General features: G+C 50.2%; 1 protein-coding gene across 3 annotated transcripts in view; it reads left to right on the top strand.

Annotated features, from left to right (window-relative positions):
• The first annotated feature begins 617 nt into the window (after positions 1–617).
• Positions 618–11,966, top strand: part of SYNM (synemin) — a 28,031-nt gene continuing 16,682 nt past the window's right edge. For all 3 annotated transcript variants that reach the window (XM_080914231.1, XM_080914232.1, XM_080914233.1), the window contains exons 1-2: positions 618–1,535; positions 7,901–8,025. In XM_080914231.1, the coding sequence (XP_080770357.1) occupies positions 726–1,535; positions 7,901–8,025 (935 nt within the window). In that variant the 5' untranslated portion in view covers positions 618–725. The remainder of the gene's footprint in view (positions 1,536–7,900; positions 8,026–11,966) is intronic.

Genomic DNA, 11,966 nt, shown 5'->3' with positions numbered 1-11,966 from the left:
AGAGTTGTGTTTGTGTTGGGATTTCGGGTAAAGAAACACCCCAGTACGGAGTCAGTAGGGCAGGCAGTATAAACCACCAGGGAAGGATGGAGTGAGACGGTGGGGGCGGCTCAGACCAAGCGACAGAGTCTGTGCGCACGGCTCCGTACTAGAAGCGGCGCCCGCCGAGTGAGACTGCGGGGCAGTTAAAGAGATAAGTACTTACATTTTAAAATATTTACTGCAACAGCATACACTCCCTCCACCCCCATCTCTAGAGCAACCAATTAGAAGCATCCTCTGTGTAAAGAATCTCTCACTTAATGGCAACTTATCTTTCATTAAGGAAAGCTGGGACTAATGGGTGCCTTAGATGCGCCCTAGGAGTAGCAACAGGGTGCCTCATAAAGTGTCCCAGATAGCCAGCACGCAGTAACCCACGTGGGATTACCCTGGGCCACCAGGGGGCCAGTGCTGGGCAGCCTCGTCATGCCGCGATCTTTCCGGCAGGGGGCGCTGTCCGGCCGTAGTGGCCGAGCGGGCCGCGTCCTGATTGGCTGGAGGCGGTGGCCCAAGTCCACGGCCGCGCGACCGGGCCACTAAGTGGGGAAGCTCGCCAGTCGGTGCGCCAGTCCGAGGGCGAGGGCTTCCGAGGCAGCGGTGTGGCGGGCGCGGCGGGGCGGAGGGGACAAGATCAGGGCAGGAGGCAAGCGGTTAATAGAAAGCGGCCCCGCACACCCAGCAAGATGCTGTCCTGGCGGCTGCAGACGGGCTCGGAAAAGGCCGAGCTCCAGGAGCTCAATGACCGACTTTACGACTACGTGTGCCGGGTACGAGAGCTGGAGCGCGAGAACCTGCTGCTGGAGGAGGAGTTGCGCAGCCGGCTGAGCCGGGAAGACCGCTGGGCCGAGGACCAGGCGCTCTATGCCGAGGAGGCGCGCAGCCTGCGACAGCAGCTGGACGAACTGAGCTGGTCCACAGCCCTGGCGGAGGGCGAGCGCGACGCGCTGCGGAGGGAGTTGCTGGAGCTGCAGCGGGAGGGTGTGGAAGCCGGCGCTGCCCGCAGCCGCCTGGATGCCGAGCTGGGAGCGCAGCGGCGGGAACTGGAGGAGGCGCTGGGCGCCCGCGCCGCCCTCGAGGCGCTGCTGGGCCGGCTGGAGGCTGAGCGCCGCGACCTGGACGCGGCCCACGAGCGCCAAGTGCGGGATCTCCGCGCCCGTGCCACCAGCCTCACTATGCACTTCCGAGCCCGCGCCACCGGCCCCGCCGCGCCCCCGCCGCGCCTGCGGGACGTGCACGACAGCTACGCCCTGCTGGTGGCCGAGTCGTGGAGGGAGAGCGTGCAGCTGTACGAGGACGAGGTGCGTGAGCTGGAGCAGGCGCTGCGCCGGGGACAAGAGAGCCGGCTCCAGGCCGAGGACGAGGCGCGGCTGTGCGCGCGGGAGGCGGACGCTCTGCGGAACCAGGCGCTGGAGTTGGAGCAGCTGCGCGCGCGGCTGGAGGATGAGCTGCTGCGGATGCGCGAGGAGTACGGGATGCAGGCGGAGGAGCGACAGGTCCGTGGCCAGGGACCGCGCCCCTTCCCTATAGGCTGTTCTTGCACCCCTGCGCACCCAGTGGGCGAGCGGCGGGGGGTTCCCGGGACACGCAGCCGGCTCAACCCCACCCAGGGAAGAGTATGCTGTCAGCAGCTTTGCTATTTATGAGGCCACGGGATTCTGGCGTATAGCTAGTCTAAGAATAAGGGGTTGGGGCTGACACCATGTGACAAGTCCCGGTGCCCATCATCTAGTTAGTGTCACCTTTAGATCCAGACATGCCTAAGCACATCCCGATCAACGATCTGGCTAGTTCTGTTTTTTGCTCTCTCTGTTTCTCTGTCTCTCTATCTCTCTGTCTCTCTTTCCCCCCTCCCTCCCTGCCTGCTTCCCTCCCTCTCTCTCCCTCCCTCCCTCTTTTTCTCTAACTTCTCTCCTCCCCTCCCTTCCACTTCCCTCCCCTTCCCTCCTCTTCCCTCCCCTCCTCTTTTTCCTGAGCTTTGCAGAGTTGGTAGCTTGAAATCCAAAACTCAGCCCAGACTTTAGTCCCAGATAGGCAACAAATTGGGAGGTTGTAAGGCACAGCCAAGTCCTTACCTGGAGGCCGGCCATCCTTAAATAGGGCTCCAAGCATCGTTTTTTATTTTGCCAGAATTATTTCCCACCTGGAGGCAGCTGCTTGTAGCTCTTCGGGCAGCTGTCATATTTTTCTGGGGTTTTTTTTTTTTTTTTTTTTTTGTTTGTTCCCTTGGGAGGACTAAGTAACTGTCATACAGCAAAAGGGTCAGAGCTGTTTCGCTCACAGTATGAGCAGAGGGCAGAACTCTGGGTTGTGTCAAAACCAGGTCCCCGTGGTGAGATGTTATTACAACTACAGACTAATACAAACGGTTCTTATTTCAGAGCAGCTGAGCTCTAACCCTCTGATGATGCATGCGTAGACCTGTGGCTGATTTATTGTCTGTACAACCCAGGTTAGCCCTAGTGTTTGGCTCCCAACTTAGCCCAGCCCCAGCCAGAACCGCAAGTGCTCCCAAATCACACTATTAGGGCTTCTCAGGAAGTTGGTTTGCAGTAAGACCAGCACGACTTCAGAAATATTTTAGGAAAAAAGTTCGAAGCTAGGAGCTGAAGGTTGGAGATGTTGTGACATCACTTTCTTAAAAGTCAAAAGTGACCATGAGATCCATGGGATGGGTGATGGGGTTGATGGGACAGGTATCAGGAAATCACCATCTCTTGATTTCTTCTGGGTCCTCAGCGATGGGCTAGGATTTTGGTAGCCTAAGCGCTGGAGAATGCGTGGGAGATTGTGGACCTCAAAGTTCTGGTTTCAAGATTCTTATAACAGCCCAATCCTTTCCCACTAATAAGATGTTCAGGGGCAAACCTGAGGCAGGCAGAAGCAAAGTTCCCCAAATGGAGGAAAGACTGGGAATAGGAAGCGGGTATAAAATCACCGTCCAGCCCTTCCACAAGGACTCCAGCCCGCTAGTGAAGTCACACCAGGGGCCACATCTGACTTGAAATAGGACCCCACCCTGAAATCTCTCTGCTTCAGAATTGGCTTCCCCACCCCCAACCCCACTGGGCCATGTTTCTTTTCTTCTGTCGGTTTTATTTCAGAGAAACCTTTAACTCTGTGTAGGTGGAGTAATAAGGGCCAGCCCAGAGGTAGCCTGCCATCATGGACCCCAAGGATGCTTTCAGACTTTTCTTTTTGGTGTATTCTAACTCCCCCTCACCCCCCTCTGGCTTTTATCTGTATCCTGGTGGTAGGGGATATTAGAAGACCTGCAAGGGGTCTTACCCTAGAAATACTGATTTTTTTTTTTTCTGTGATAAGGACTCTTTGCTGCCAGCTCCAACTGTTTGTGAAAAATTCCAAAATACAAGAGACATTCCTTTTGAAAAGAAAGGCAGACAGGATTAGCTGTGTAGTTAAGGCTCAGTGGTCTTGTAGTCTTCCTGTTTGGGGCTGGATTCTGACTCTATCTCAGATGATAAGATTTCCTCAAGATTAGGTTCATTAGTCCTTGTGTGGTCCTGTTTCCTCCTCTGTAAACATGAAAAGCAGCTCACAGGTTGCTATCAGTTCGCTGTCTGTAATTGATTTATCCAGCTAATGGTGGTTGGGCTCTCAGGTGCCAGTGTCCTTTGTAGCTAGGGATGAAGCAGTGAAAAATAACAAAAAGAAATAGGGCAAGCCATGAAGTCTTGACTTGGCACAGGTGAGTGCCACTCTCATATGCCACTCCTTGAGAATCTGGGAAGCCAGTAGACTAGGACAGTGAAGCAGAGGGTGACTGTTTTTGTTTGTTTGTTTGTTTGCTTATTAAGTACATTGTTGCTGTCATCAGACACACCAGAACAGGGCATCAGATCTTATTACAGATGTTTGTGAGCCACCCTGTGGTTGCTGAGAACTGAACTCAGGACCTCCGGAAGAGCAGTCATTGCTCTTAACCTCTGAGCCACCTCTGTAGCCCCAAGGCACTCTTTTTAAATATAAGTTCCACTGACTGCCACCAGGGAGTCCTGAGCAGGGTGAACGGGGTAATGGGCCATTCTTTGCTGTGTTGAGCTTGGTCTTCGTTGGACCAATGTAGGATCCGTGCTACAACAATGAGGCCACGGGAGGCTTGGCCAGGGTGCCGAATGGTAAATTGAGGGAGGGCTCTTCTTTCAAGTTAAAGCTATATCAAGGTTGGCTCTCAGGTTGGATAGTAGTAAGGGGCACAGGGTAGGCTTGGGGCAGCGTGTCAGAGTTGACACCAGGGCTGTGAGTGAGCAACCAGAGGGAGGGCACTCCTTGCAGAAGGGATGTCTGAGTCCAGTTTACACATAGTCAGTTTGCGACGCCTCTGAAACACCCTGGAGTGTGCTGTGCTGCCTGGTACAGCTGTAAACACACAGAGGGCACACAGTTCCTGCTGCTGCTCCTCCTCCTCTTCATCCTCCTCCTCTTCCATTTCCTCCTCCTTCTCCCCCTTGTTTTACGATAAAGTCTCTCTGGTCTATATAGTCCTGGCTGTCCTAGAACTTATTATGTAGACCAGCCTGGCCTTGAACTTACAAAGATCCTTCTACCTCTGCCTTCCAGTTGCCAGGAGGAAAGGTACACACTACCACGCCCGACTCGATTCATGCTTCTTCTTAGTATTTTTAATGTGGGGTGTGAATCCCTTGAGCTCTAGGCCATGAGCAAGCTCTGCCCATTCTGTCTGATATGCTCAGCCAGGGAGGGCTCAAGCCCCTTCAAGAGAGAGCAGCAGCTCACTGCTCCTGACGTAGAGCTAGAGCTTAGCATTGCCGATGTGGCTGGAACCTGCTCTGCATAGCAGCTAAGAGGCTGGGCTTTCCCCTGCGTTTTTTACAGCCTTGGATAAAACTGCTTCTGTGTGGGTTGGATGTACTGCCCTGTGTGGGAGGCTCCAGCACTCCTGGCCTGGCCCATGGCATGAAAAATTTTGGCAAGGCAGGGCAGAGCAGAACAGAGCCGGGAGTCTGAAGTTATCTCCCATTGGCAGGCTTGGTTGTTATTTCTTTCCTGCCTCTAAAAGTCAACGGCTTTTCCTTTCACCATTTGGGGAGAATTGACTCACATGGAAATTTGCTTGGAACTATATTTGTTTGGACTCAAGAGCAGTTTTATTTTCCTGTTCATATTCTCTGGGGTGGGGTACAGAAACCTTAGTATGGGGGGGGGGAGCGTCTTCCTGGACAGTGTGGTGGCGCACCTCCACAGATCTGAACTGTGCGTGGACAATGAGTTTATCTGGTACTTTTTTCTCAGCAGTTTAACATCTTTAAACTTCTTTGTGAAGCATAACTGATAAATCCCCAAGTTTTAATAACGACTGGGTCAAACTTCTTGCAGTAGAAGGTATGGTAGAGTGCATCTGCAATGCCCACACTCTGGAGGCAGAGAGTTGTGAGTTACAGATTACCCCAGGCTGTAGTGAGACTCTCTCTTAAAAAGGTTCAACATGTGCATGCGGGTGTGTGTGCATGTGTGCATGAAGTCTCTCTCTCTCTCTCTCTCTCTATCTATCTCTATCTATCTATCTATCTATCTATCTATCTATCTATCTATCTTTCTTTCTTTCTTTCTCTCTATCTATCTATCTATCTATCTATCTTTCTCTCTCTATCTTTCTTTCTCTCTCTCTCTCTATCTATCTTTCTCTCTGTCTCTCTCTGTCTCTCTGTCTCTGTCTCTGTCTCTCTCTCTCTCTCTCTCTCTCTCTCTCTCTCTCTCTCTCTCTCTCACACACACACACACACACACACACTCATAGGGAGAGAGAGAGAGCATTTTAGATTCTGACTTTGCATCTGAATTTCTATTCCCTCTAAAGCAGGGGAACAGAGGTCTTTAACAGGGAGACTTAACTCTGAAAGGAATACATATTATTGCCAAATCTTAAGACTGGCAGGTGGCCTGCCTTGGTGAACTGCTTTATCTGCCTGTAATGGCAGCTTTGGACTCTGTTACTGTGACACGCACTGGGATGTTACTGGTTCTTTCTTAAAACTGTTTTAATTTATGTACTTATGTGCCAGATGTTTGCTTCTCAGAGGTCAGAAAGGGCCATTGGAACCCCTGGAACTAGAATTACAGATGTTGTGAGCCACCAAGTAGGTGCTGGGAATAGCACCGAAGTCCTCTGCAGAAGATCAGATGCGCTTACCTCTGAACCATCTTCCTAGCCCCCACATTAATGTTTCTTAAACATATTTCTTTGCTTTCAAACAAAATCAATTTTGCTTTAAAATTATTTTTAACTGAGAAAGGAGGCTGGCTCACAGGTTAAGTGTGTGTACTGCTCTTACGGAGGTTGTGAGTTCAGTTCTCAGGACCCATGTCAGTAACTCATTTCCGGCCTCTGTGAGCACTTGCACTCTCATGTGCACACACACACACACACACACGAACGCATAATTTAAAATAAAATAAATCTTTTAGAAAAAAATGTAAAAACTTGGCACCCTTTGTAAACAGAAAACTTAACCATTGGCTTTATCTGCATAATAATCTTTTAAAAAATGATTAATCCAGCTGGACATGGTGCACACCTTCAATCCCAGCACTCAAGAGACAGAGGCAGGGGATCTCTATGAATCTGAGGTCAGCCTGGTCTACATATAGAGTTCCAAGACAGTCAGGGCTACATAGGAAGACCCTGTCTCAGATAAAATAATTGTAAAACATATATTAATTAAAAGATAGTATTGGCTTGAAATGGACATTCTGAAGAGGGTAAAGTTGTCTTGATCATTAAATTCAGTTTACCTGTATGTATCATGTGACTGGTCTGTGTCGGTTTCTGGTCAAGAGCCTGACTGCAGGGTTAACATGTCTCCCTATTTGAGAAACATAGATCCAGTGGAGGGAACCAAGCAGGTGTGCGGAGGCTTATTAACTACAGTCCAAAAGGAATATTTATATATGGGTCTGTGTTGGGAACTGGTTCTAATGCCAATGACTGGGCAGGAAGCAAGGGACTGAAGGATGGGATGGGTGGGGGATGGGGGAGAGGAAGAAGAAAAAGAATTGCCATACCTGGGAAGCAGAAAGATGAAATTTATAGGCCCATCACCATGTAAGAATCTGGGATCATGGCCCTAGGGGTCACTTCTTAATTGGGTCTGGGGAAGCAGAGATGAAATACAGATTTTAAAAAGATGTTAACCCAGGAATACCGGAGGTGGTGTTTGCTAGCTTCAGGGTGGTTTAAAAGTGCCCAGTCATTGAGCTAGTAGTCAAGGCATATCAAAATCAGCTGGTGTGCACGTGTGTGTGTATGCATTGTGTGATTCTCGAATCCAAAACTCTTGGGCAGATGTAGCAATGAGTGTGACCCACCCAGGAGCCAAAGTGGTTTAACTAATTGCCTGCTACATATCTGAGTTTGTTCATTTATGCCTGGAATATATTTCTTCCCAGATTATTTTGAAATATCATTCCTAGGTAAAATAAAGGTATCTCTGTTCACCTGTCTGCTGCTATTGGAACAATGAAGAGTTTAGGAGACATTGTAGTTCACATGAGAGTGACTTCTGTTTTAAGTATTATAAAAGATTTCTTGCCATGGCTACCATTTAAATAGCATCTGAGTTACCTGGTTGGATGTCTTTGGCTCTCCTATGTGTCCTGACATCTGATTTTAGTAAACTGTGCCTTCATTTTGTGAGAAACTCTAAAGAGAAAAGCAGCTGTTCTATAAAAATCCTCCACATGCAGTTAAGGAAGGACCTTCTACCTGCAAGAGATTCATTATTTGAAACCGTCCTTACCCAGGTTACATCTGTTTTTAAGCCCCACCACTGTTGGTGTGTTTAGTTCTGCTAATGCAGCTAAGGTTCTCTGTTCTCTTCAGAGACAGATTGACAGCCTGGAGGATGAGAAGGAAGCCCTTACCTTGGCCATGGCCCACAGGCTTCGGGACTACCAGGAGCTCCTGCAGGTGAAGACCGGCCTCAGCTTGGAGGTAGCCACCTACAGGTGAGAATCTGTCTCCATGAAGCCAGTGAGGTAAGGTTTCTGTGGCCTTTGAGGAACCCTGTGGCTCTGTGACAAGGAGAGAACAGCCCCTGGCATGGTGGAGGGAGGGAGGGAGGGAGGGAGCGAGGACTACAGAGTCAAAGGGAAGAGGGGGGAAGGGAGAAGTCAGGCTTGCCCGAGGTCCCCGGTGACTGCAGGTAGCTGTGCCACTGTATCCTGGACGTAGTTTAAGGACTTGGCCTAAATCTACTTTGGTCCCGGGAATTAGGTGTTCTGCTTACAGAAGAGCAAGCTAAGATCAAAAAAGTTAAAAGTAGATGCTAGGCGTCTTGACCCACCCACACGGTTGCTTCGAAATCTCAGGGAACTGACCTTCTGGGACTCTTGGGTTTGGTCTTGAAAAACAGCATCTGCGTTCTGAGAGCAGCATGAGACTCCAGGGCAGGTTTTTCTTTACTAAGATGTCACCTGTACATGACCAATCCAGACATAAAGGGCATGGTGTATTTGGGGGTAGGCTGTTGGGCAGCTCAGGTGTAGAAGGTTGCTAAGAGACAGTCTTCCCAGGGGTATGGCTGCCCTTGGAAGAACCTGAGCTGAAATGAGGCTACATCTTGGGGCTATACCTTTCTACCCTCCATGCAGAGGGTACCTACATCCAGTGCTCAGAGATGGGGATGGTAGGGCACCTCCACCCCATTCCTCCCCTAGGCCCTCCTCTGGCATTCTTGAAACTTTCATGGAATTAGCAGTTGCAAAATTAAGCTGGCTGGGGTATTCACATGGATGCTGTTCGAGAGTTCTGAGTTTCACTGGTAAGGGGAGGTATCAAGGGGTGGGTTCTGCTGGGAAGAAAGAGAATATTAACGCAGAATGTTCTTCAGGTGTGAGAGATAGGCACCCTTCTTCAGACCCGTTTGAGTCAAAGAAGGAACACGTTACTTGTACAACTTCCAGCCTCGTGCTCCTGAGCCAGACCTCTGGTTTTGTGAGTTTCTTAGCCAGGGGAGTATGCTCCAGAGTGGGGTGGGGCCAGCCTCTGGTGAGGTATGTAAACTGGGGCTGGGCCTTTGGAGGAAGGAGCCCAAACTAGGCACTGTTATAAGACACATGCCAGGTAGCCCCCCGAATCTGACTCCTTAGCTCTCACCTGATGGGGGTGGGGCAGGCAGACCTTCCTGTTTCATGTCCATATTAGTTCATAGAAGGAAGCTTCACTTTCATGGGTTGCTTCTCTGGGATTTTGAGTCTCTTTCTCCTTTGCTTGCCGTGCCTCTGCTTCACAGCTGCCAAAAGGGCGCTCGTGAACAGGCAGGCAGTGTGCCCAAGCCTCCGGAGTCTGCCTCTCGGCTACAGTGTTCCCGGTTTCACTTTGCCGAGCACAGTGATTATGAGCCATTTCTGCTTCAGCAGCCCGACCATCAACAGGGACAAAACTAAAGTGCCTCTAAACCCATTATGGGTAAACCTGGCCATCTCTTAGACGCTTGAAAGCCTCAGGCCTTCCAGGGAGTGGGTGACTGACGGGTTTCACTGGACCCCTTTCTGCTGTCCAAGTTTGCCCAGGGGAAATCAGAAGCCTAGGCTGCCTCGCTCTGCCCAGCAGTGGTTGGCTGGCCTGGGTGGTCAAGCATGGCTGCACTTCCCACATTCCCCATCTAGGTTTAGTCTAGTAGAGACCCATGGACATTAAAGACACACAGACTGCTAACACAACCATTTCTTCATGTAAGTCAAAAGCCTGGGGTTTTTTTTTTTACTTCCCTTTCTTTTCTTTATTAGCAATGTGGACTGAAGCAAGTTCATACCCTGCACTCAGATCTTTCCCAGGAAGCTATGTGGGGCAGGCGCCAGTGTCCTGTGCCTGTTAGCACCTTGCCATCTGCTGACCTGGGCCCTTTGTTGCACCCCATGACCTTTACAAACCCATCTGCCTGCTGACACAGAGTGGACTCTTCAGCTGCCCTCCTTTCTGAAGGCTATGGGATAGAACCTTTGGCCCCATGGGGTAGGAGGGTGACAGTATCTGACACTGAGACAAGAATTACCCCCCTTCTGGGACCCATGTGACCTGTCACAAGCTTTCCCTGAGGGGGCCATTGCTCCCAACCACTCACTGATTGTCTTTGTCCTGGGTTCCTCTGACTGCACAGGTTACAGGGAAGGGAAGGACCTGAGCCTCTTTCAAGCTCCAGGCACATTTCCCTGCAGTTTATCTGCTGACCAAAGCCAGCTCTCCCAGGGCCCTGAGTACTTTCTAAGATATTTAGCCCCCTTCTGGAGCCCTCACGGGTGAAGGAGCAATGGAAGTGATCACAAAGTAGGGTTGCATGTTTACAGACTGCCCCAAGTGCTGGCTCATTTATACAGACTCTGCTTTAAAAGTGTTTTAAAAGTAAATGAAAGATAGCTTCTTGTGAGAAGAAGGCCTCAGGCACTAGAGGATAGTCAACCCTGGCCTCCTGCAGTGCAGTTTGCTGTTGACAGTGGCTATAGGCCTGGGCTTCTCTGTGGATACAGGAGAAGGGACAAGGCTCACACAAACTAGGGCTGGGCTGGAGTCTGCCTCTGGGGCTGGGAGGGTTTATTACTCTGCTTCACCAGCACCAGATTTTCCCAGCAGCCAAGTGCAGAAAGGAAGGATGATTGGATGCAGAACAGAAAAATCCTCCAGAGCTCCTGGAGGCCCCAGGGGTCCTAACCCCAGAGAGTCTGGTAAACCTGCAAATCGCAAGATCATCCAATTAAAGCAAGCTTTATTAAATCCTGGCCAGGAAGATGGACACGGGCCCAGTCTGTGCCCAGGATTTCCAGGAAAAGGCACTAAATTGGGTTAGTCAGATGTTTATAAAGACAGAACCCACAGGGCTATGGTACTTTCCACCTCCGTCCAGTAGGGGCAAGCATATACCCTGATGTATTTCCTGCTTATATTCCTCCTACCTATGTCTGATCAAGTGCACCCTGTGTAGTTGGTGCAGCCAACCTTCATCACTGAACAGCCCCCAGCCTTTCAGGGAGTTGCCTGTCCTTGGGCCTGTTGAAGCTTACAGGTTAACTTTAAACTTACAGTTCCACTGGATCGGCACAGGGTGCGACCAGGTGTGGTGGCTTTAACCTCTGTCCAGGTGATTGTCAGGTGCCACCAGCATGGAGAACTTTTGGCCCAGGACATCTTGGGGTATGCACCCAGCAGCTCCTTTAGCACAGAACATCACAAGCTCATTGGAAATGTGGAATCTCAGGCCTGTACCCAACCTTACTACATCTAAGTGGCCTTGTATTAAGATCCAAGGCAATTTGTGTGCTCACTGAGCTTAGAAGCAGCCAAGCATCACTGTCTGGCTTACGGCTGCCTGGGCAGTAGCAGCATGGAGGAGAGCCCAAGGATAGAGCATTATACACCAGAGGGTCAGTAGGATGTTTTTGCAGACTCTTACTTGGTCCTGTTCACCAGCCTGGACAGTTTGAGCTGATGTGGCCGTCTCCGTGAGGCCAGAGTGGATCTGTGTGAGGTCACAGAGCCCTGTGGACCCTCCTGGTAGAGACCCGATTTGGATGGGATGTGAAGCTATGGACATTTTGGATGAACAATGTAACACATCTTCGGAAGCCTTACTTTTGCAGATTTGGGTTTCATCTTCTCCACCGTGTGTCATAAAGATTTCAAACAGAAAGTTAACATAATTGCTAGTTCTCTTGTGTGCCTCGTAGGTATATTTGCTAAATTAACTTGCTCCGTCTTTTGATTGGCTCCCCGTCTGCCCATGTATCATCATACATTCCTTTTTTAAAGCATCCTTAAGCAACCTGCTTGGCCTTCTGATGGACAACGCATGACAGGTTGTGAGAGCTGCCTCCTGTTTTTAGTATTTACCACCTTCTGAGTGCTGAGTCACAGTATCCCCAAGTTCATACGAAAGAGGTATATGTTGATGAAA

Source organism: Micromys minutus (genome assembly GCF_963924665.1).
Source record: "Micromys minutus genome assembly, chromosome: 3".
Classification (NCBI taxonomy): Eukaryota; Metazoa; Chordata; class Mammalia; order Rodentia; family Muridae; genus Micromys; species Micromys minutus.
Note: the sequence above shows the minus strand (reverse complement) of the source record. Positions and strands in the feature narration are given on the sequence as shown.